Source organism: Dendrobates tinctorius, unplaced genomic scaffold (assembly GCF_039654945.1).
Source record: "Dendrobates tinctorius isolate UK_male_01 unplaced genomic scaffold, ASM3965494v1 ptg000120l, whole genome shotgun sequence".
NCBI lineage: Eukaryota > Metazoa > Chordata > Amphibia > Anura > Dendrobatidae > Dendrobates > Dendrobates tinctorius.
Genome location: NW_027361788.1, coordinates 24,976,152 through 25,002,881, shown reverse-complemented (window position 1 = coordinate 25,002,881; position 26,730 = coordinate 24,976,152). Strand labels below are relative to the sequence as shown.

Here is a 26,730-nt window from a genome sequence, read left to right as displayed (position 1 = left end):
TTTTATAAACATTTTTTTCTTCCTTTTTAGCATGTGCTTAAGTTCTGTGTTCATCCATCCTGGTTTCCTTAAATGCTTCCTATTCTTCCCTCTTTTCGGAATTGTTAACAATTGTGCTTTGAGAATTTCATTTTTCAAGATTTCCCATCCTTCCTGGACATTTTTGTCTTTAAGGATATCCAGCCATTGGATCCCTCCAATTCTCTTTCTGAATCCCTTAACCCCTTCACCCCCAAGGGTGGTTTGCACGTTCATGACCGGGCCAATTTTTACAATTCTGACCACTTTACCTTTATGAGGTCATAACTCTGGAACGCTTCCATTGATCCCGGTGATTCTGACATTGTTTTCTCGTGACATATTGTACTTCATGTTAGTGGTAAAATTTCATTCAAATAACTTGCGTTTATTTGTGGAAAAAAATGGAAATTTGGCAAAAATGTTGAAAATTTCGCAATTTTCCAACTTTGAATTTTTATGCCCTTAAATCACAGAGATACAGCACACAAAAAACTTGATAAGTAACATTTCCCACATGTTTACTTTACATCAGCACAATTTTGGAACCAAAATTTTTTTTTGTTAGGAAGTTATAAGGGTTAAAAGTTGACCAGCGATTTCTCATTTTTACAACACCATTTTATTTTTAGGACCACATCACATTTTAAGCCACTTTGAGGGGTCTATATGATAGAAAATACCCAAAAGTGACACCATTCTAAAAACTGAACCCCTTAAGGTGCTCAAAACCACATTCAAGAAGTTTATTAACCCATTAGGTGCATCACAGGAATTTTTTTGAATATTTAAAAAGAAATGAACATCTAACTTTTTTTCACAAAAAAAATACTTCAGGTTCAATTTTTTTTATTTTACCAAGGGTAACAGGAGAAATTGGACTGCAAAAGTTATTGTGCAATTTGTCCTGAGTACGCTGATACCTGATTTGTGGGGGGGAACGACTGTTTCGGCGCATGGCAGAGCTCAGAATGGAAGGAGCGCCGTTTGACTTTTTCAATGCAAAATTGGCTGGAATTCAGATCGGACGCCATGTCACGTTTGGAGAGTCCCTGATGTACCTAAACAGTGGAAACCCCCTACAAGTGACCCCATTTTGGAAACTAGACCCCCCAAGGAACTTATCTAGATATGTGGTGAGCACTTTGAACCCACAAGGGCTTTACAGAAGTTTATAACGTTCAGCGGTACAATTAAAAAATCATATTTTTTCCACAAAAATTATCTTTTCACCCCAATTTTTATTTTCCCAAGGGTAACAGGACCCTAAAAGTTATTGTGCAATTTGTCCTGAGTACGCTGATACCCCACATGTGGGAGTAAACCACTATTTGGGCGCATGGCAGAGCTCGGAAGGGAAGCAATGCCATTTGACGTTTTTGGCTGGAATTGAGATCGGACACCATGTCGCGTTTGGAAAACCCCTGATGTACCAAAACAGTGGAAACCCCCCACAAATGACACCATTTTGGAAACTAGACCCCCCAAGGAACTTATCTAGATGTGTGGTGAGAACTTTGAACCCCCATGGGCTTCACAGAAGTTTATAACATACAGCCATACAATTAAAAAATCATATTTTTTCCACAAAAATGATCTTTTCACCCTCAATTCTTATTTTTCCAAGGGTAACAGGACCCTAAAAGTTATTGTGCAATTTGTTCTGAGTACGCTGATACCCCACATGTGGGGGTAAACCACTATTTGGGCGCATGGCAGAGCTCGGAAGGGAAGCAGCGCCATTTGACGTTTTTGGCTGGAATTGAGATCGGACACCATGTCGCGTTTGGAAAACTCCTGATGTACCAAAACAGTGGAAACCCCCCACAAATGACACCATTTTGGAAACTAGACCCCCTAAGGAACTTATCTAGATGTGTGGTGAGCACTTTGACCCCCCCAGTGCTTCACAGAAGTTTATAATGCCCGGGCGTGAAAATAAATAATTCGTATTTTTTCCACAAACATGATCTTTTAGTCACCATTTTTTTATTTTCCCAAGGGTACCAGGAGAAATTGGACCCCAAAAGTTGTTGTCCAATTTGTCCTGAGTATGCTGATACCCCATATGTGGGAGAAAACTACTGTATGGGCACACGTCGGGGCTCGGAAGGGAAGTAGTGACGTTTTGGAATGCAGACTTTGATGGAATGGTCTGCGGGTGTCATGTTGCCTTTGGAGAGCCCCTAATGTACCTAAACAGTGGAAACCCCCCACAAATGACACCATTTTGTAAACTAGACCCCCCAAGGAACTTACCTAGATGTGTGGTGAGCACTTTGAACCCCCCCCAGTGCTTCACAGAAGTTTATAACGCCCGGGCGTGAAAATAAAAAATTCGTATTTTTTCCACAAACATGATCTTTTAGTCACCATTTTTTTATTTTCCCAAGGGTACCAGGAGAAATTGGACCCCAAAAGTTGTTGTCCAATTTGTCCTGAGTATGCTGATACCCCATATGTGGGTGAAAACTACTGTATGGGCACACGTCGGGGCTCGGAAGGGAAGTAGTGACGTTTTGGTATGCAGACTTTGATGGAATGGTCTGCGGGTGTCATGTTGCCTTTGGAGAGCCCCTAATGTACCTAAACAGTGGAAACCCCCCACAAATGACCCCATTTTGAAAACTAGACCCACTAAGGAACTTATCTAGATGTGAGGTGAGCACTTTGAACCCCCAAGGGCTTCACAGAAGTTTATAATGCCAGGGCATGAAAATAAAAAAATCGTATTTTTTCCAGAAACATGATCAATTAGTCCCCAATTTTTTCATTTTCCCAAGGGTAACAGGAGAAATTGGACCCCAAAAGTTGTTGTCCAATTTGGCCTGAGTACGCTGACACCCCATATGTGGGAGAAAACTACTGTATGGACACACGTCGGGGCTCGGGCTCGGAAGGGAAACAGTGACGTTTTGGAATGCAGACTTTGATGGAATGGTCTGCGGGTGTCATGTGCATTTGGAGAGCCCCTGATGTACCTAAACTATTGAAACTCCCCACAAGTGACCCCATTTTGGACACTAGACCCCCCACGGAACTTATCTAGATGTGTGGTGAGCACTTTGAACCCCCAAGTGCTTCACAGAAGTTTATAACACTCGGACGTGAAAATAAAAAAATCATTTTTTTCCACAAAAATGATATTTTTGCCCCCAATTTTTTATTTTCCTAAGGGTAACAGGAGAAATTGGACCCCAAAAATTGTTTTGCAATTTGTCCTGAGTAGGCTGATACCCTACATATGGGGGTAAAACACTGTTTGGGCGCATGGCAGAGCTTGGAAGGGAAGGAGCACCATTTGACTTTTTCAACTCAGAATAGGCTGGAATTGAGATCAGACGCCATGTTGCATTTGGAGAGCCCCTGATGTGCCCAAACAGTGGAAACCCCCAATTATAACTCCAACCCTAACCCCAACACACCCCTAACCCTAATCTGAGCCCTAGCCCTAGCCCTAACCCTAGCCCTAACCCTAGCCCTAACCCTAACCCTAGCCCTAACCCTAGCCCTAACCCTAGCCCTAACCCTAAGGCTGTGTGCACACGCTGCGGATTTTGCTGCGGTTCCGCAGCGGTTTTGGCTGCTGCGGACCCCAGTACCATGATTCCCTATGGGAATCAAAAACCGCAGTGCAGACGGTGCGGAATTTTCCGCGCGGATTATCTGCGGTTTTCAATCCGCAGAAAGAATTGACATGTCAATTCTTTCTGCGGATTCTCCTGCGGTTTGCCATCTCCTCTATTGAGGAGATGAAAAACCGCAGGACAAAACCGCAGAGCAATCTGCAGGTAAAACCGCAGGTCTTTTGACCTGCGGTTTCACCTGCGGATTTTACAAAATCCGCGCGGATGAATCCGCACCTAATCCGCAGCGTGTGCACACAGCCTTACCCTAACGGGAAAATGGAGATAAATACTTTTTTTTTAGTTTTATTATTTTTCCCTAACTAAGGGGGTGATAACGGGGGGTTTGATTTACTATTTATGGCGGTTTTTATTTTTGGCAGCTGTCACACGCTAAAAGACGCTTTTTATTGTAAAATAGTTTTTGCATCACCACATTTTGAGAGCTATAATTTTTCCGTATTTTGACCCACTGAGTCATGTGAGGTCTTATTTTTTGCGGGACGAGTTGACGTTTTTATTGGTACCATTTTCGGGTACGTGACATTTTTTGATCGCTTTTTATTCCTATTTTTGGGACGCAGAATGAACAAAAACCAGCGTTTCATGAATTTCTTTTGGGGGGGTGCGTTTACACCGTTCCGCGTGCGGTAAAATTGATAAAGCGGTTTTATTCTTCGGGTCAGTACGGTTACAGCGATACCTCATTTAGGTCGTTTTTTTATGTTTTTGTCGGTTTTATGCAATGAAAACTATTTTATATAAAAAATAATTATTTTTGCATCGCTTTATTCTGTGAGCTACAACTTTTTTATTTTTTCGCTGATGATGCTGTGTGGCGGTTCGTTTTTTGCAGGACAAGATGACGTTTTCAGCGGTACCATGGATATTTATATGCGTCTTTTTGATTGCGTGTTATTACACTTTTTGTTTGGCGGTATGATAATAAATCATTATTTTTTGCTTCGTTTTTTATTTTTATTTTTTAAGGGGTTCGCTAAAAGGGTTAACTAATGGGACAGTTTTATAGGGCGGGTCATTACGGACGCGGCGATACCTAATATGTGTACTTTTATTGTTTTTTTTTATTATTTTCAAAAAATGAATTTATTGGGGAATATTTTTTTTTTTTTTTACTAATTTATTTGGCGATTTTTTTTAATTTATTTTTACATTTTTTTTTAATTTTTTTTTACTTTATTACATAGTCCCAGGTGGGACATCACTGTCCTGTGACAGATCGCTGATCTGTCACATCACAGATCACTGTGACAGATCAGCAATCTGTCACAGGCATTGAAGCAGACTTCCTCTTGCCTGCGCTTTGCAGGCACTGAGGAAGCCAGCTTCCTCAGGTCCCCGAAGGCCCCCGTCGCCATCTTGGATTCGGGGGCCTGGAGGATAGGAGCCCCCCGCAGCAGCGCTGCACATTGCGCTGCCGTGGGGGGCTCAGGGAAGCACGGAGGGAGCCCCCTCCCTGCCGATGCTTCCCATTAACTCCCGGTACACCGCGATCATGTTTGATCGCGGTGTGCAAGGGGATAACGTGTCGGGGGCGGTCCGTGACCGCCCCTGACACATAGTGCCGGGTGTCAGCTGTGATAATCAGCTGACACCCGGCCGCGATCAGCGGCGCTCACCAGGTGGGCACCGCTGATCGCGGTAGACGTACTATCCCGTCCACGGTCATACGGGCCCGGGTACCGTGGACGGGATAGTACGTCGGATGTCAGGAAGGGGTTAAAATCTGCCTTTTTGAAATCTAACCTTGACGTCTGAGTCTTCACAGGTCTTCCTCCTCTAGCTATCCAAAATTCTAAAATAGCATGGTCGCTACCTCCTAGGGTCCCAGCCACTTTTACCTCCTCAACCATTTCCTCCCTGTTTATAAGGATTAGATCCAAGGTAGCAGTTCCCCTTGTTTTCTCCCCTACCTTTTGGAAGATAAAGTTGTCAGCAAGAGAGGATACGAATTTCCTTGACCTGTTAGTTTTGCCTGAGAGAGTTTCCCAACAAATGTCTGGATAGTTGAAATCTCCCATGACAACTATGTCATATTTTTTGGAGAACTTGGCCATTTGATGCATAAAGAGTTCATCAATATCTTCAGCTTGCACAGGCGGCCTGTAGTAAATGCCTACAATGGTGTCCTTTCCATTGTTCTGTCCTTGTATTCTTACCCAAACAGTTTCCACAGAACTCCCAGTCTCTGAAGCTTCAATCTCTGTGCAGATATACGCGTTTCTAACATACAATGCAACACCTCCTCCTCGTTTATCAAGTCTGTTTCTTGCAAATAAGTTGTATCCTTCTAGTCTTGTATTCCAATCATGTGTATTGTCCCACCAAGTTTCAGTGATTCCAATGACATCATACTTCTTTTCCTGTGTTAGTAGTTCCAATTCTCCTTGTTTGTTGCCCATGCTTTGTGCATTAGTATAGAAACATTTTAGTTTGTGATTGGTTTCTCTTTCTCCAATATTTTTATTAATTAGATTCTTTTGTCTTTGTTCTTCCTTTCCACTTCTAATAGCAGAGTTCTCAATAGCATTTGTCAGGTGTATGGCTTTTTCTGGTCTTTTGCTTCCCTTCCCATGATGTTCTAGTTTAAAGCTCTCCTTACAAGTGTAGCAAGGCGACTTCCAAATACATGTTTTCCAGTCTTCGTAAGGTGCACCCCATCTCTAGCAAGTAGTCCATCGTAAAGGTAATCCACTCCGTGATCCAGAAATCCAAATCGTTGCTGACGGCACCATCGACGTAGCCAGTTGTTCACCTGCAGAATCTTATTCCACCTCCTTGTTCCATGGCCATCCACTGGGAGGATGGAAGAGAAGACTCCTATACAAATTAATACTGACCAGAAATCAGTGGCTGGGATGTCTAGATTTTACCAAGTCTTTTACTTCTCTTTTCTTTGGTTTGGGCTTGTGTGCATAATGGATCAACTACCCTAATGAGGACATGCTGACAGGTCGAATGTTGTCAGTTTTTGCTTTTATTATATTCCCGCTGTTCCCATGAATATTGTCCTTTTTTCTTTTTTAAAATCTGCCATACAGTTCCAAAGATATTGGCCTTATTATTTAGTGTTAGTTTTTATGGTCTTTATCAAGGGAGCAGTGCTAAAAAGGTAATTGTACCGAGCAGCCTAAAGACACGCCCCCGAGGATCCTGTCAGGCACGCCTTTTTGGTAAAGAACATAAAAATTAACACTAAATAAAAAGGCCCGTATCTCTGGCGGATTTTGAATAAAGAAAATAACGGAATACTCAGGGCAATAATAAGAGCAAAAATTGGCCCAATTCGACCTAGTTGAAAGGTCCTCTTCTACAGAGTGGTCAGAGTTGTATTTCTCTATGACCAATCCTCTCTGTACTGCACTTTCTCTCAAAAATAGAATGAAATTGACATGTAATTTCCTAATGAGTTGCATTATGGCTCCAACTCTCCCCTCCTCCAACCATCATCACAAAAAAAAAGGATCAAGTGTTTATTTCCCTCCTCCAGCCCCTTTATATGACCCTTTTGCCTCTTTACTAAAACATAGATTGCCTGGAAAGAAAAGTCCTATACAATTTCCCACCAACTAATAGTGACCCAACCAGTCCCTGGCGCTTTCTCCCCGGGGTTCCCATTCAAGCCACGTGTGCTGTTGAGACCTGCTCAATCATCAGCTCTGGTCCCCCGCTATTATTAATGGATGCTGGGTTACGCAATCAGAAAGTTCGGCCAACTTATATTATGTATGGGGACCTTAAAGAGTTATTTTCATATTCACAAATGGATATTTTAAGATAGTCCTTGTAAAATCAAGCAATTTAATTCTTATTAAAATTTGCAGCTGTTCTTGAGATATTAAAAATGTTCTTTTGTTCACAGCTTGTTGCTTAGGCCTCTTTCACACTTCCGTTTTTTTGGTCAGTTGCAGTCCGTGAAAAAAATGCAAAAGACGGATCCGTTTCCGTTGTGACACAACGTATGCCACCGGACCGTTGTTTTGACAGATCCGCTGAAGTTGGAAATTTAAAGGAACAGCAGAGAGAGAGAGAGAGGCAAAAAACGTTTCATTGTCTGTCCACTCAAGTAAGCAGACGCCAAAATTTTGGCGGATCCATCAAAAAACGGATCCAACGGATGACACTCCATCAAAATCCGCTGCTAATGCAAGTCAATGAGAAAAAAACGGATCCGCCAAAAAAATGGCAGATCCGTTTTTTTGCAAAACAGCAGATTTTGACTGATGAAAGAAACGGAAGTGTGAAACAGGCCTTAGGAGACCGACCACCACCGCTGTCTAGAAAGTAAGCACTGCTGGGATTGGGAGCTAACAGCGCACTCCAGCGATCCTGACTAGTTTCAAAACGGTGCTTTAAAGCTCAATAGAAAAGAGCTTGTAAGCGCTGTGCGTGTTTTGCTGTCTAGCAGCGGTGGTCGGTCTCCAAGGCAACAAGCTGTAAACAAAAGAAAAAAGCGTTAACAAGCTCTATCCGACAATACCCATTTATGAAGATGGGGATTAACCCTTTAAGTTTCAGGAACCTGGAAGATAAAGATGAATTAGAATAAAAGGGCCACCATAGAAAGGGGATTTATCATGTAGATGAATAAATTAGACATAATGTTCTGGTTCCATATTCAGCTTTTCACCATGGTTGGGGAGATCTGACTTATACCTACTGTATGTCATACATAATAACTGCTATTCAGAACAGAAAAAATAGGTTAGCCATACTCACTTCCCACACATCACACCGTGTTCGACCTCCATAATCAGACTGTAAGAACATTTTCCTTCAGAAACACCCTGATATCTAAAACTTGATAATTAATCTAGGCAAGACCAAGCAAAGTGATAAGTGAGAGCTTACTAATTAGCAAAAAGAAGGTGTAAACTTATTAATTACTTATATACTAATATTCCCTCCTTCTTGGCCAACTGATATTTACGAAATTTGTATATTCCAGAATATTTTCCAGAAAACAACTCCAATATATCATTGGATCTGAAGTCATCACTATCCTTAAAGGATGTTGTCCACCTTGGGGTGTCATGCTGGTGATTTGCACAGGTTCTAAGCCGCCATGTCCTACTCACTGCACACACTACTCTGCTCCTCCCAGTGTCAGACCATCTCTCTGAGCTGCCTCGAACAACACTTCTAGTACTGCTACATCCACCTGTTGCTGGAGAGTCTCCACCCGGTTATAGTGAGGCATGGCCAGACTCTGCAGGAATTTAAAACCACTGTGCTCTAAAGAGTTTTGCTTCCTTGGCCTATCCCCTACCACCAGCGGATATACTGTATTAGGCAGCTCCACCTTCCACACCTTACCTGAGCTTAGGTTCTAGTTGCAGTTCCTTTTTAGTTCACTGAGTTGGTGCATTACTGTTCTGACTCTCCTGTTACCGAGCCGGTTTATTTATTTGTTTGATTTGATCTCTCTGCTCTTGAACCCGGCTTCCTATTTTGAACCTGTGCTGCTCACCCCATCCTCGGACTGTCTGACCAAGTCTTTGTCTTCACATTTATGCCTCTGACATGTTGGTCAGTTGCTGCAGGACTGCCATGGAGTGACACCTGGCAACTACCCTAACAGTCCAAGCCTATCCTCACCATCAAAGGCTCTAGTGAAGACCAGGTAGTCACTTAGTTATGCCCCTCCAAGGTAAACCTGACCAGTGATGCAGTGGGTCGATACCCACCGTCGTTACATGGGGACATTTTTTTTTTACTTGGATGCAAGTTTTTGGTGCTAAAAATAATTTTTGCAATTGGGTTTCATCAAAAATGTTGCATGTTTGTCTTCTATAGCCCCTGAGTAGCACTGTGCTCTGGCCGCTCCCAGCTTATTTATGACCATCAAAGTTGAATGTGCAGAGAAGCAAAAAGCCAAACGGTGCAAAATTTTTAATGAAACCGAATTGTAAAAATGATTTTTAGCCCCAAATGCATTCATTTAAGTAAAAGAAAAATAGACAATCCCTTTAAGGGTCCTTTCATGCTTCAGCTTTTTTTGTCAGGTGTGCTAGAGATGTTATTTTTACAGATAGATCATTAACTCATTACAATCAAGTCTCCTTCCTTCTTGTGGACCTATATGTTAGCAAATAAAACAAAAAAATGAAAACGGAGACACATCCTACTTATATCCGAGTTGCGGATCAAACTTTGCCAGTGCAAGACGAAGACCTCATGAAAAATCCAACTGAAGGCAGATGAGTGTCATTGTCGATTGTTATCTGTATTTCATTGTTTAGTAAGTAGGAAAAGCTTAAAAAAAATTTTATGAGAAAAATGGATACAACAAAGAATGTAAAAACTGACACATAAATCAAAAATGCGTCAAGGACCTTGGAAAAAAAAACCCTTGGACCTAATTCTTAGTAGGGTCCTATGACAATAAACTGATCAGAAAATGTGCCCCCGTTCTGATCTCCAGCAATCAATGGTAATATGTTAAAGCATTACAGTGGTTGCTCAGTTTTCCTGTAGCACCCCTGCAGGGGAGATGAAGCATTACACAATGTCCATTCAAATCATTGGGTTGTCTGTGCAATGCAGGACAGAACGGCTCCTCCGGAGCGAGAGAAACCTTCATAACTGGTCTCAAGTGTGGCCAAGAGATGAGGGTCCCGAACAGAGGAATGCCTCTAATAAATAAACGATAGCAACACACCCCTTTAAAACTTTCACCCTTTTTTAAAAGCAAGATTACAGTACCATGAACTGAAGGAGTAAAATCTAAGTTTTTCTGCAATGTTATCACATTGGAGCCCTAATAACGCCAATAAATGAAATAAAATATTTGTATAGTTTTACCATGAACAATCAGGAGATCAGGCTTTATTAAACCCTGGGGAAAAAAGCTGCCAAAGAGAACTTGTCACCAGGTCAATTGTAGCCAGGTTTTGCTCTTATTTTATTCCTGCTTTTCTCTTGAGTACTCTGCTTTTTGTTGTATTTAAATCCACCGTAAGGTTTCAGACATATGGGCCTTTTTATTTAGTGTTATTTTACAGTTGTGCTCAAAAGTTTACATACCCCGACAGAATTATTGCTTTCTTTGTCTTTTTTCAGAGCGTATGAATGATAATACCAAAACTTTTTCTCCACTCATGGTTAGTCGTTGGGTGAAGCCATTTATTGTCAAACTACTGTGTTTTCTCTTTTTAAATCATAATGACAACCCAAAACATCCAAATGACCCTGATCAAAAGTTTACATACCCCATTTCTTAATACGTGTATTGCCCCTTCTAACATCAATGACAACTTGAAGTCTTTTGTGGCAGTTGTGGATGAGGTTCTTTATTTTCTCAGATGGTAAAGCTGCTCACTCTTCTTGGCAAAAAAGCCTCCAGTTCCTGTAAATTCCTGGGCTGTCTAGCATGAACTGCGTGCTTGAGATCTCCCCAGAGTGGCTCAATGATATTGAGGTCAGGAGACTGAGAAGCCCATTCCAGAGCCTTCACTTTGTTCTGCTGTAGCCAATGACAGATTGACTTGGCCTTATGAGGCGTGGCTCACAGGATCCTCTGGGGCGTGTCTTTAAGCTGCTTTGCATAATCACCCTATGTGCTACACCCCATAGATAAAAAAAATAGTTAACAAATAGGCCAAATAGTCTTTGGCCTTAGCTCTTGCACCACGTGGGAGTAAGGCAGTTGTGGTATCTGACATATGGGCCTGTGGTTCACTTATGTCAGGGATCCACAGGGCTTCAATATGGCAGCACTCTGATACTTGTTGTCCACTCTATAAAACAATTTGGTTGCATCCTTTTTTGGTCTGCCTCAGCTCTGAGAATTTTTACAAGCATCCTTTTCATTTCTGCTTTCATTCATCATGCTTCTGCTGTATAGTAGTCCGGACCCTCTCTGTTTCCTGACAGCATCAATGGAGGACCCTCAGTGGACACTCGAAAATACCAAAGTGGACTCATGGCCTCCATCCACTGACTAACTGCCTGCATGTTGGCACCAATACCTTCCTAATGTGGTATCTCCAGCACCGCCCTCGCAACTTTGCGATGTAACGCCTATGTCGCTGTGCTTGCCGCTCAAGTTCACTCATATCTATCGTTTTTTCCTGAACTGTCCTGAATTTACAAAGACAATACAATGGCATGGCCATTGGCAAAAACGGGGTTTCCATAAACACTCTATCCTCTGTGTTGCACTGTCTATTGCTGGCTGCAGAATGAGTTAACTAAGAATCCATCAGTCAGCCCCGCTATGTCGGTCAGATGGGGAGTTTATAATTCTTTTACCTGTCTTTTCTGATATCTTCGCAGCTGATTTATGACCACATGAAAGTTGAATGTGCTGAGACACAAAGACTTTAAAAACCAAACAGTGCAAATGTTTTAATGAAACCTAATTGCAAAAATGATTTTTTACCCCAAAATATATGCATATAAGTAAAAAAAAATTAAAACATTTGTCCCCAAAGGTGGACAACCCCTTTAATCTATTTGATCTATGAGAGAACTAGTCCCCTGTACCGGACAAAACATACTTTATCATGACTGTAAATTAATGCTACGATCATCAATTAAATTAATTTTTAGCGCTAAAGTAATAAAAAATATTTCTATGAGTTAAAGAGTTTTGGCACCAAATAAAATAACTATAGTGATGAGGTCAACAAAAAAATGTATCATCATCACTAATGATGCTACGGAATAAAACACGCACTTCACAGATTTTTATACATAGAAAATACAAAGGTGCAATAACTCGAGCAAGCAATCAACAACGAGCCGCGATCAATATTGCACAAATAAGACATTGGAAAGGAAATGTCTGACTGGATACTAGAATAAGAAATATGCATAAAACTAGGTTTTCATGGTGTAATTTTATAGCATTATCTATCTATCTATCTATCTATTATCTATCTATCTATTATCTATCTATCCCATATCTATCTATCTATTATCTATCTATCTATCCCATATCTATCTATCTATTATCTATCTATCTATCTCATATCTATCTATCCATATCTATCTATCTATCTCATATCTATCTATATATCTATCTCATATCTATCTATCTATCCCATATCTATCTATCTATCTCATATCTATCTATCCCATATCTATCTATAGATCTATCTATCTATCTCATATCTATCCATATCTATCTATATATCTATCTATAGATCTATCTATCTATCACATATCTGTCTATTATCTATATATATATTATCTATCTATCCATATTTATCTATCTATCTATATCATATCTACTGTATATATTATCTATCCCATATCTATCTATCTATTAGCTATCTATTATCTTTCTGTCTATCTAACGATCTATCTATCTAAATAGAAAAAACAGACAGCAGCACAAACTTGAGCAGATTTTGGGTGCAATACTTCCTGAATAATCCGGTTGTCCGAGCAAAATATAAATGGAGAAAAAATCAGGCAGCACTCCAGTGCAAGGAAAAATTGTGGACATTAATCCAGCATCAAGTGGTACAACGTTTCGACCTCACAGCAGGTCTTTGTCAAGCACCACTATCTATCTATCTATCTATCTATCTATCTATCTATCTATCTATCTATCTTCGTAACTATCTATCCATCCATCCATCCATCTATCTATCTAAGATACCAGTAGCTGCTGCCTTCCAGCTGGATCTGCAGCACATCTGTGCAGAGGGAGCTGTCATTCAAAGTGCCAGGGCGTGCTGACAGCTGCCCCCATGACTGAAAAGCTGTGGCTCAAGGGAGGAAAACAGTTCAGTTTCTACCTGTTGCTGCACATTCAGTAGCAGTCAGGCAGCATTGTAAAGTTATTTACCTGCAGATTAGCCCCATATCTGCAGGTAAATAATGTTTTCCGAGGTTACAGGTTTAAAGCTGGATATGCCGCCCATTCAAATGAGTGATTGAGTATGTAACATAGGCAGCTTCCTTCTGAGGACTAGTAAGAGAGGCTTGTGCAGGAGACGTTCTCTATGGTGTCCATATGTCCCAACATTATGTACTGGAGAAGATGCAATGCAATTTTTTGGCCCGTATGTCACTTCCTTGAAGGGTCAGACTGGACCAGTGGTTCTGACACAGTAATGGTCACCAAAGGTCCAGCAGTAAACAGTACCATTGAAGCGTATAATTTACAGCTGGGATACATTCTTCCTATTTATAACTGACATACCTTATGCATATGATGGGGAAATTTTTAGCATAACTTGTATTATATTCATTGATATACTTCTCACTTTATGCTAAGGAGTCCAGTGGGTGGTTCTAATCACTGATTGACAGCTATTTGTGTATCTGCACCTACACAAGAAAGCTGTCAATCACTGATTAGGACCGCCCACTGGACTCCTTAGTATAAAGTGAGAAGAGATATCAATTAATAAAATACTGGTTCCAACAAATATTTTCCTATGCATCCATATGTATCTTTCTGCTCAGCTCTTACTGCTCTATAATTCTTCTTTTCAAGCTCAACAGATTATCTTTAACTTTGGACGAACCCATCCATTTCAGCAGGACTAGACGACCATCATGTGTATGGAGTCCTGACTATCTCCCGACGGCAGATGTCAGGGTGGAGAAGGGTTGGTTGATCAGATTCTACATGAGTTTTCTCGTGATTCTTCTGGACACATCATTCCCATGCCTCCTGTCTTTCCGCGATGCACACCTGAATATTGACCGTTCTGGTCGGCTTCATGGTTGCACCATTGACGCGAACTGTGCGTTCTCCGACGTTGCTATGTAAGGCAGCTTTATCTCTACAGCATCAGCTGAGCTCGGGGGGGATTGAATTCAGCTTCAGAGCAGCGCTTACAAACTCGAAAGCTAAGCGCTTGCAAGCACTGCGCTCCTTGCCCAGGAGACCTACGCATCGAGCAGTAAACTACAGAATAAAAAATCCTCTCTGTCCTAAAGATTTTTAATAGAAGTAAATTGCAAAGTTGCTTGTTTTTAAAAATACTTTGCAATTTTACCCATTTAACAAGATGAGACAACCGTTAGTTGAGCAATAAGACTCTGCCAAAGGGGGTCTATCTGCCACTTACACCCGATTGCCCATAAGAAACAGATGCACGTGCACTGAGGGATCCGAGCAATTGGGAACGACCGAATATGACTTTGACTGACAGGTCCCTAATGTGTATGGCCAGCCTGTCACTATATAGGACCCCAAGACACTGAGCTGACGTGTAATTTAATAAGCAGGAGATCACACAATAGAGAAGAAAAGCCATAGCTGTGACTTCCCATCTTGGTACAATAGTATCTTTCCGCTAAGCCGCGTTCTAAATATGTAATTCTCGCCCCAGCCAAGATTGCAGGTGAATACCTATTTATTCTGGAAGAAATCACATGCAGCAGGCATACAGTATACATAAAAGCAATGCACATGGATTTCAGAGGAGACAATAGCACGCTCTTTTAATCCACTTACAGCCAGCAGGAGAAATAATTACATAATGAGGAAGGCAAAGCCAGTTAGGCTTTCATAGGCTCGGTAAACCTGGGCTTATTAGTGACTCCGATTTTGGCCTCTATCAGATGTGCGCTTTAACAATTTTTGGGAGCTTTGACCAATTCCACACATGTATATTTTACTAATGTATTGATAGAAAAAATTGTTCCAATTGTCCCCAAATAAATCCTATTATTCGTAACAGGATTTTTCTCCCTATCACCAATTGTACAGTACAATTAATTGTAATCCGTGGAGGAATTATTATTTGCGTTCGATAGTGATCACATCCTTTGGATTGGATTTTGTAGCCTATTGATACAAAACAATTCTTCTAACATTCATGAGATTGTATGGGTGTTGAGTCACCCATATATTTTATGTAGCTGCTGGACGAACGATGGTGCTCCCTGCCCATCTTTGTTTACTGTTCAGAAGCAATGACAAGACATCAACCCACATGACTTCCGCAGCCAATCATTGTCCTCAGTGTTCACACTGCTAAAATCAGTGATCGGCTACAGTGGTCAAGTTTGTAGACAGGACATCATCGCTGCAGCCAGGTTTACAAAGACGGGGCAAACCAGAAGATTTAACCTGTGAGTAACGCTGTTTTATTATTTTATGACAATTTCCCCTTGTCACGGGGTCCTTCTCTGATACCTCACAATCAACAGAGAGAGGGAAGTGTGAACAATCCCAAGACCTTTATTACAGGCAAAATTAGAAGGTCCATAAACAATCCACCACACTGAGGATGCAATAGTCCAGAATAAGAATGCAGTCCAGTAACAGGATAAAATGTCCAGGGAGATGAGATTCCAAAACTCTAGCCCTAGAGGATAAAATGGGTCCTTCTCTCTGAGGTGCAGTCTTCACACGAGGCTCTCCACACAGGAACTGACTTGACCAGCTCCTGTCCTCCCCACCCCCTTCCTTGTGTACAGCTCCTGTCCTCCCCAGCCCCCTCCTTATGTCCAGGGGTAGTCAGACAGGTTGAGGAGACAAAGGAGCCTTGGGGATTAAGGAACTACAGGGGGTCATCAAGAGACAGATACAGTCAGGCTATAGACATACAAGGTAACAAGAAAAACACTATGAAAATCAGTTAATAGATATATACACAAAATGATATCCACATAGCATATCACACCATCACACCCCTCTTGGCTTATTATTTTATTGATCTTGACAACAGGATAACTCCTTAAGGAAGACTTGCCTCCAGTTCAAAAGTGGTCAGTTTTTGCTTATCTTTTATTCCTGCTATTTCCCTGAGCATTCAGTTTTTTGTTCTTTTCAAATCTATCATATGGTTCCAGAAATATCAGCATTTTAATTTAGTGCTACTTTGTGCTTTTTATCAAAGGGGCGGCGCTTATAGGATCCTCTGGGGTGTGTCTTCAGGCTGCTTGGCAAAATTCCCTTGTGAAGCACACCCTCTTGAAAAGACCATAACAATTAGAACTAAATTAAAAAAAGACATATCTTTGAAACCGTATTGCGGATTTACGAAAAACAAAAACTATTATTGAAGCAGAAGGAGTAAATTAAGAGCAAAAACTGTCCACTGTCTTCCTTAAAGGGGTGTGTAGACTTCAGCTAAGGTGACATCATGCCCTTGCAGGCCGTATGATGCCGGTGACTTCGATTGGCCAAGACCAGGTTTCAATGAGGGACATAACCACCTTAAAAGGAATTCTCTTTTACTGAACAATTTGTTGGGAATTATATACAACAGGTAGCAGGGAATCACTATACGAACGTTTCTCTTAATACGTGGATCATCTTGATAAACATTTTCTCTATCCTTCTTTATTTAGTCCTAAGTCTTCACCATCACCCAGCACTCTAATTTCCTTTGTCCCCAAAAATGGTACTACAGTAAGTGCTGTACTTCAACCTGACACTATGACCATTATTCAGCTTCTCTGCTCGCCGACGCATTAGAACTACTGCCCGGGACACTCTCTTCGTCTCATGTTCCCTGCGCTGAACCATTTTGTTATCTCCTGGACTTGCAAGCTCGGTACTACGTAACTAGGCTTCCTTCCTCACATTCCGTCTCCGGATATTCACTTACACCTTCTTTCACGTTCTCTTGCTTCTGGATGTCGCTATTCGTTTCCTCCGTCTCCACTCACTTTAGGGACACACTGATCAGACCCCATAGTTCTGCATCTGCTGCAGGTTGAATCCTATCTGACTTCCTGACAGGAAACTATCTTTGTCCCTTCAATTTAGACACTCCCATTCTGGGCTAGTCCCAATCATTAACTCTAACTTTCCCTATCAGGAAAGCTACAACACTTTCATTAATAACACATCACAATACACATTACAACAATATGTGTGTCTTCAAGGGGGAATGTGGGCAGTATGTCCATCTCCTTAAATATCCACAAGATTTCTGGGGGTCCAACTACTAATCTTCAGAACAAGGGTTACAAAGTAAGTTAAGTCTGCAATAGGAGAGGGGGCTCACAGTGAGTACTTTGTGTTTGAAATTCTGACTACTATATATATATTGTAGGGGTTTTACTTACTAAGGTGCGACGGGAGGAAAACAGGAGGCTCGTTTCTTTAAAAGTTCATGCGGGTTTATTGCTTCCTAAACCCCAAATGAACAAACGGAAAAATAAACAGCCTTGAGATCAGGCAAGCACAATACAAAATGTCCATAGCAGGGCTCTGCTCCACCAGGCCTGTGGGCACACAGGCTGGGGTAGTGTCCAGTACTTAAGCTTGGTCTGATGCCAAATACACAGGAGGCCTTCTCCCTCCCAACACACAGACCAAGTGCCAAATAACAGCCTCCATTATATAGTCTGTTAACCACACGCAGTGGTGAGGTATATGGGTAGCTAGACCCGCCAATCTCTCACAGCTACCTGCAACTCGGTCCCAGGTGCAACAAGCGAATCTCTTAGAGCTTTCATGCACTAGAGAAAATACTCTGGGTTACATCACAGAGACAAGCCATCTCTGCAACACATACCTCCCATCGACTATGCGACCATTAGCCACACTACAATATATATATATCTCAATAAACAATTATTGTAATTACATGTTTTGTTATACACATGTTTATTTCATTTGTGTGTACTGGAACAACACAAAAAGCAGAGAAAAAAAGGCAAATTGGACATAATTTCACACAAAACCCCAAACATGGGCTGTGAAAAATTGTTGCCACTTTTCCAAAATTGTGGGTGCTAAGTATGTGATGCTAATTCAAACTCACCTGTGACAAGTAACAGGTGTGGGCAATATGAAAATCACACCTGAAACCAGATAAAAGGGAAGAACCCAATCTTTGCATTTTGTGTCTGGTGTGAAAAAGAAGAGAACTGTCTGAGGACTTGAGAACCAAAATTGTTAAAAAATATCAAAAATTTCAAGGTTACAAGTATATCTCCAGGGATCTTGATGTTCCTTTGTTCACAGTGCACAACATAATCAAGAAATTTACATCCCATAGTACTTTAGCTACTCTCCCTGGATGTGGACGGCAGAGAAAACTTGATGAAAGGTGGAAACGCAGGATATTCTGGATGGTGGATAAGCAGCTCCAATCAAGTTCTAAAGAAATACAAGTTGTCCTGCAGGCTCAGGGTGCATCAGTGTCAGCGCGAACTATCAGTTGACATTTGAATAAAATGAAACATATGGCAGGAGACCCAAGAGGACCCCACTGCTGACACAGAGACATAAAAAAGCTAGACTGCAGTAAGCTACAATCCTTCTGGGAAAGCGTCTTGTGGAGAGATGAGACCAAGATAGAGCTTTTTGGTAAAGCACAACATTCTACTGTTTACCTAAAACAGAATGAGGCCTACAAAGAAAATAACACAGTACCTACAGTCAAATATGGTGGAGGCTCAAAGATATTTTGGGGTGGTTTTGTTGTCTCTGGCACTGGGTGCCTTGACTGTGTACAATACATCATGAAATCTGAAGATTGCCAAAGAATTTTGGGTCGAAATGTAGTACCCAGTGTTAGAAAGCTGGGTTTGAGTCCTAGGTCATGGGTCTTCCAACAGGACAATGACCCAAAACATACTTCAAGTAGCACCCAGAAATTGATGGATACAAAGTGCTGGAGAGTTCAGAAGTGACAGCAATAAGTCCAGATCCATATCCCATTGAACACCTGTGCAGAGATCTTAAAATTGCTGTTGGGAGAAGGCACCTTCAATGAGAGACCTTGAGCAGTTTGCAACAAAAGAGTGCTCCAAAATTCCAGTTGAGAGGTGTAAGAAGCTTGTTGATGGTTATATGAACTGATTGATTGCAGTTATTGACAATTTTGTCTGGGCCATTTTGGGGGTTTTGTGTAAAATTATGTCCAATTTTCCTTTTTTTCTCTGTTTTTTTGTGTTGATCCATTACACACAAAGGAAATAAACATGTGTATAACAAAATATGTGTAATTGCAATAATTTTCTGGGAAAAATACGTCATTTTCTGGAACAATTTCAAGTGTCAACATTTTCAGCCATGACTGTATTAAGTGTGTAAATACGGTTTACTCTAAGGTTGGTTTCACAAGTCCAAGCTACACGGATGTGGACTTTCCAGACTGGCCGTGAGTCTCCTGCCCCAAACTCAACAGTTTCAAAATAGGCATACCGTATTTGAAGCTCTTGAGTTTAGGTCAGGAGATATATGGATGGTCTTAAAATCACACTCCATACATGGACTATTAATCTCGGATATATGAAAGTGGCCTGAATGGAACATTTTTTAGACAAGATCCAATCAGATACAAATTATATATTTGTATGAGTAGATTGACGACAGTATTGTAAATTTACAATTCTACACAAAAGAAATATATCCAATAGTAAAACCGAAATAGCAGAGGAATGTGAATTGCACTCGACCTCTTTTACAGCCTTACTATTCCAAAAATAATACCGCCTTAAGACTTGTACAAAAGAAAAGGTCAAGTGATTTTTTTCTACACCAGAGTTGTCAGCTCTTCAATAAAGAATGTGATAATTCTCAAAATCTAAGTGCGGGAGAAAATGAGCCATAACGGAGAGCAAGAAATGGAGTGATTCAGAGGTGTACAGGGTATAAGAAACAGGCAATCCGATTTGGTGCTGCCCTTCCTACTCAGATGTGAAAAATATTCAGGATTGAGAGTCCTCAGTAGTTGATACCTTTTAATGGCTAACTGAAAAGATGGTAACACATTGCAAGCTTTCGAGACTACTCAGGTCTCTTCATCAGGCTAGACTAATACAAAATCTGAAGTCACATATTTATGCACAATACAGCCTAGAAAAAATGCAATAGATAAGACAAGTGACGTGAAGCAGAACTATCAATATGGGAGAGGGAGAAACATAAATATAAACATTGGACCAGTTCATAGATAAGGAGTCTGGATGTTTTATGGTCCTCTGATTGGGGTCTAGTTCTGTGTTGCCCCGCAAGGTTTTAAAAGAAAATTCCTTAATTGATGTAAAAAGACATAAATCCATGCGACACATTCATTCCAGCACTGAGAGTGTCAAAGTTCGTCATAAATTTGTACTCCCAAACTCGTCTCTCTCTCTGAGATGTGAAGTTACCTTTCAATACCATGAAAGGTTACCATTTTGTATTAGTCTAGCCTGATGAAGAGACCTGAGTAGTCTCGAAAGCTTGCAATGTGTTACCATCTTTTCAGTTAGCCATTAAAAGGTATCAACTACTGAGGACTCTCAATCCTGAATATTTTTCTTTCAATACCAGTAATTTCATATCCATGTTGCTGTGATCAGGCGTACAAAAATGTTTTGCCACAGGTAGATCCATTCTTTTTTCTCTTATTGTGTGACGATGAGCATTCATCCTTGTTCTAAGCTTTACTCAGATGTGTTATTTCATGGCTACTTTTCTCGTGCTGGACTTTACTAGATGCCACATTGACCTGGACTCATAAAATGAGCTTCTTCTTGGCTGTTAATCTTTCTGCAATTACAATCACTCCATTATTGAATTCTGTCAAATATATAAGCTTAAAAGTTTTTCACTATATATATATATATATATATATATATATATATATACACAACACATATCTCCTGGCCTGAGCGTGACAGTATATATTTCTATGCATACTGTTATGCTTGGAAAGGAAAGCCGCCGGCAAGCCCTTGCACTGCAATGTGATCCTCGTGCAAGTAATACGACTGTCTGACAGGGGAGCACACCTGTCCTCTTTACGGTATCTGCACACTTGGTGGATTTGTTGCAGATCGCAGAAAAAGTATTGTGACGTCTCGGCACAGCACAACGTCAGATTTCACAATTGTGAATTGAGATACCGTAACTTGAATTGGACTAATACTAATAAAATAGTCAGGTGAAGTCAATGTCACCTTCACATTAGCATAATGGAGTCTATTCAGTGGTGCTCTGGCAGCTTTGTCTGATCCTTTTTCAACCAGATCCCATTGAAGACTGATATATTTCATTAATTTTTAACGAGCCATTAGGCTTTCACCAGTTCACTGTTTTTCTTCTGTAATATGAATAATGTTGAAAACTACTCTTTTCTTAATAATCCATGGAATCTCCATAGAATGGAGATGGTGCAAATACAGGCTAAAATGCACATGATCACAATAGTTATGCACCCATAGAAATGCTCCACCATACATATTTTGTCACACAGTTTGGGGATCCCTACAAACAAAATAAACCCACGACCCTTTGCATTCCTGCATGTCGGAGTCTGCAGTACTGTCCTGTATTTGGAAACATTGCATGCTGAAATTTGTCTATGAATGTCCCACCCATCAAATAAAATGCAATTGAACTTTCACGACGAGCAGCCTGGTTAGATGCAGACATCTGTAACAGTGCTGTGAGTTTAGCGCTGTAGAGAAGGTGAAAGGATTTAAAGAAAAGCAGATTATCAGGAGCTCAAAATAAAGTGGTGAGAATATCCGGCGGAGCTGCTCCTTTAATTCACCCAGCCAGCCAGTCAGTCAGCCAGATAGAAATCCGTCAAAAGTTTAATTCACGTGAATTGTTTCAATGAAGTCACAAAATAGTAGTAGCTCAGATTCCTAAAGGGGTTGTCTGGCTTTGGGATGCAACTCTGCAGTCTCTCTATGTGACTGCAGACTTGTGAATCCTCACAGCACCGCACCGCACAGTGTGCGCTGTGAGGATCCTTCGTTGCCGGTGCCGAAGCAGGCGGTCACTGTGATTTGCATATTTCTGGCCACATTCCGACTAGAAATGTCCATATTCGCTCAATTCACTTGTATTGTGTAAGGCCGCGAACGTCTAGTTGGCACGTGACCGCATGTATACAAATTGCATTCCCAGGACCAGAGGATCCTGACAGTGCGCACTGTGAGGATTCACAAGTCTGCAGTCTTCTAATCTTTGGGAGTAATGGGCATTCTTAATACAATCCCCAGCATGGTGGCACCGTTATGCCGACTGTCAATCATGCCCAGTAAGCAGTGATTAGAAGGACAAGTCTGGGAGAAGAAATGCCCAAATAGACTAGTCAGTCTTATTTTGCATAGGGGACCCTGCAAATTCTGAGTACATTCTTCTAATAATGGAGCATTAGTATGACACATAAAACACCCTATTAAAATAAATAAATGTGCTCCCATACCACCATCATTAAAGCTTTGTTTGATTTCTGCAGCCTCTATGTATCACAGTACATACAGACAGTAGAATCAATTAGCAAGCTTGTTCAGACAGCGGGGTAATATAAATCCTTTTATTGTTCCCTGAACTATATTCAAACCTGATTTATTAACAGTTGATAGTTCACCTTTGATGTAGTCATAAATCAGAATAACAAATGGTCTAGGAGAGGAGATAAAAAAGATTATAAACCAGAGCATTAGAACACGCTCACTGACTGATTCACTGGTAACTCACTTTGCAGTCTGTATTGTGATCCATAGATTGTAGAAAGCAAAAAGGCCAACATTTAAAATATAACCTACTGCAAGCACTCTTTAAAAAAAATAAATAAATACATGCACTTAAGTAAAAAAAAAACCACACACACTAAAGTTTCAATATCCAGGGATCATCCCCTCAGCCGAATTGTGCTGCCCGATCCCTGCCATGATCCCTTCCATAATTGACAGTTCTCTCCGAACGTTTGTGTATAGGGAGAGACTTGTCACTCTGGGGGAGTGGAGAGAAGGCAAGCAGCTGGGGACCCGCCTTAGTGGAGTCTTTTGAGATGACACCCCCAGTATGCAATAAAATTGCACATTAAGGCCAATTACTCAGATTTACTAATGTATTTATACCAGTTTTTTGTTTATAGACACATATAAAAGTAAGGAGCTTAGGCTCCATTTTTTACTTATAAAGTCCGAATACTAACTTCTCCAACACAAATCTGGAAAAAAAAAAAGAGGGTGTGACTATTTTTTAAAGGGGGCTGTCTAGGCTTGGGGTTCAAGTCTGCAGTCACTCTAAGGGTACGCGCTTTCAAGATTCACCACTGGAGCATTAAAAGGGGCATATTATACTGTATATAGAACTATGTGGTGCCCATTATACTGTATGGAGCAATATATAGGGCCCATTATACTGTATGGAGGACTATGGTGCCCATAATACTGTATAGAGGACTATGTGGTGCCCATTATACTGTATAGAGGAGTATACTGTCCGGTCTAAAATGAAAACTTTTGAATTCCCCCAGAGCACGCACTGTGTGCTGCGAGGATTCACCGGTTTCGGAGCTATTGTTACATTTACAATAGATATCACTAATGTAATGTATGAAGTAAGTGAAATATTTGGCATTGTACTATACCTATTATATTTATTGAGACCATTTCACCCAGGGCCCACTAAAACCTGGAGCTGACCCTGGACAGAGGTATGCAAATCGCTCCAAGAGCTGGCACTGGAGAGTCCTGACAGTGTACACTGTGCACGCTGTGAGGATTCACAAATTTGCAGTCACATAGAGTGACTGCAGACTTGAGTCCCAAGCCAGGAAAACCCCTTTAAGTTTTTCTATTTATAAAATTTGGAGAAAACAATGGTAGGACCAAATTTGCATTATTCAAACTCTATGTATCAATTTACATTAACCAAATTTGCAAGCACTTCTGGACTAATAGGAAGGCTTCGGTAAGAAGAGGAAGACCGCTCAGGAGCCTTCCCGTAATGCAGTGCTTTGCGCAACACACTCGCCCTCATTAGGGCAGCATTAAAGAATAATTAACCAGGCATACACCCTAATGGTAAATCAGACCGGCATTGAATTGGGTTAGATAATTGGCCACCGCTCCCAAAGTGTATAGGCCTGGTGCTCCTCACTAGGCAGACATTAATAAGTAGGCCTTGGTGTTTAATACTGCAGATGTAACTTATACAACACATTTTGGACTCATGCTTCATTTTTTATAACCAATGTATTTAACCAATGTTTTTCTTTGTTTTTGAATGTTGTGATATATTAATAACCATTCTTTTCTCCTCTCTTGCCCCCGTTCCTAATTTTGTTCCTCCATCATTGTGTCATTAAATTACCATACGTTGTACAGTCATATCCACATTTCGGTCTTCCCATACAATCCTTTTGACACCTTCCCCCCTTCATTTATTTTTCCTACCCTGCCATCTAAATACCCATCAAGCCTGGCCACCCAAAAAGTCCCACTTATTGGAAATGGAGCATCACAGAAGGAGAAGGAGGTGCTGACCAAAGGCTAGTTGGAGCCGGCCTCCAACATGGCTAATGGCAGTGAGTCTGAGGAGCTGTCTGGCTCTCTTACCCAGTCAACAGCAATCTCTACACATCTCAAACTAGTGCTACTGGGATTCATTATATGTGCCAGTCTGGCGGGCAACCTACTGGTTTCACTGCTAGTACTAAAAGACCGTTCCTTGCACAAGGCTCCTTACTACTTCTTGTTGGATCTCTGTCTTGCCGATGCTGTCAGATCATCTGCCTGTTTTCCATTTGTCCTACTTTCCATCCGCAACGGTTCAGCCTGGGCCTACAGCCTATTAAGCTGCAAGGTTGTGGCATTCATGGCCGTCCTTTTTTGCTTTCACGCCTCATTCATGCTTTTCTGCATCAGTGTTACACGCTACATGGCCATTGCCCATCACCGATTCTATTCCAAGAGAATGACGCTTTGGACGTGCATTGCAGTGATCTGCATGGTCTGGACACTCTCAGTCGCTATGGCCTTTCCACCAGTCTTTGACGTGGGCACTTACAAATTCATCCGTGAAGAGGACCAGTGCATATTCGAGCATCGATACTTCAAAGCCAACGATACCCTTGGATTTATGCTCATGCTGGCAGTGCTCATCGTTGCCACTCATATTGTCTATGCCAAACTACTTCTCTTTGAGTACCGCCATCGTAAAATGAAGCCTGTGCAAATGGTGCCAGCCATCAGCCAAAACTGGACATTCCACGGGCCAGGAGCTACAGGGCAGGCTGCTGCAAACTGGATTGCTGGATTTGGAAGGGGGCCAATGCCACCAACTTTACTGGGTATACGTCAAAACACCCACACTGCCAACAGGCGTCTCTTGGGGATGGATGAGTTTAAAAGTGAGAAGAGGTTAGGTCGGATGTTTTATGGAATAACCCTGAGCTTTTTGGTGCTTTGGTCACCTTATATCGTGGCCTGTTACTGGAGGGTGTTTGTCAAAACCTGTAGCATCCCTCATCGCTACTTGTCCACCGCGGTGTGGATGACTTTCACTCAGGCTGGGGTAAACCCTATAATGTGTTTCCTACTCAATAAAGACCTGAAAAGTTGTCTGCAGCTCCACATCCCCTGCTGGAGGACGAAAGCCTTGTTACCTAGGGAGCCTTACTGTGTGATGTGAAAAAAAGGGAAACCATTGCACTCCCAACCTCACATTAACCTCAGTGATCGGGAGATCGATCAGGGTGGATTTAAGAGGCCAACGCGGCATGCTGATGATGAAAGAATCATTCTGATGGACCATGCTAAGAGGGAGAACACAAAAACATCGAATTGAAAGACCATAGCTTTCTTTTTTAAAAACAAAGAAGTGTCCCTTTTATAGAGATGTCATTGATGAAAGGACTTGGCGGGTGGGTGTGGGTAGGGATGACGGGGTGCGTGAGAATTTCTGGGATGTCTCTTTTTTTATTCAAGCTAAGTGCATAGAGGGAGAGGGGCGAAGGATGGGTAAGGGGTGGTAATGGAGGGTATGCAATGTGTGTTTGGTGGGAGGGAAAGGGGAGGCTGACGGGAATTTATGTATTTGTTTATGGACATATTTATTGACATGGTTATAATGCCATCACTTGTATTAATGTCTTTTGATTGATACAAAAACACAAGGGAATTTGTTTTTCTTTCTACTAAATAATCACACTCATGGAAACATCATTACCAGGTATACAACTTTATCCAAAGAGTTAATGGGTTTAAAAAAAAAAAAATGATATGGTAAACATAATTAAAAAGGAGAGTCTTTTTCAGCTCCTCTCCTTTCCGCACCAGTAGGTGAGGCACTGCTGATGTGGCGTCTGTCAGCTGCTTACTAGATCCCGTTGAAGAGGAGGCCATATCTCAGGAACAGAGATGAGCATGCACAAAAGAAAAACTGCACTGGATTTAGGAG

The 26,730-nt window shown here is 41.3% G+C and overlaps 1 protein-coding gene across 1 annotated transcript in view; it reads left to right on the top strand.

Moving 5' to 3' along the window:
• Window positions 1–26,501, top strand: part of GPR173 (G protein-coupled receptor 173) — a 37,376-nt gene extending 10,875 nt beyond the window's left edge. Inside the window, exon 2 of the mRNA XM_073590965.1 lies at window positions 24,657–26,501. Within this exon, the coding sequence (XP_073447066.1) occupies window positions 24,844–25,962 (1,119 nt within the window). The 5' untranslated portion in view covers window positions 24,657–24,843 and the 3' untranslated portion in view covers window positions 25,963–26,501. The remainder of the gene's footprint in view (window positions 1–24,656) is intronic.
• Window positions 26,502–26,730: the final 229 nt, after the last annotated feature.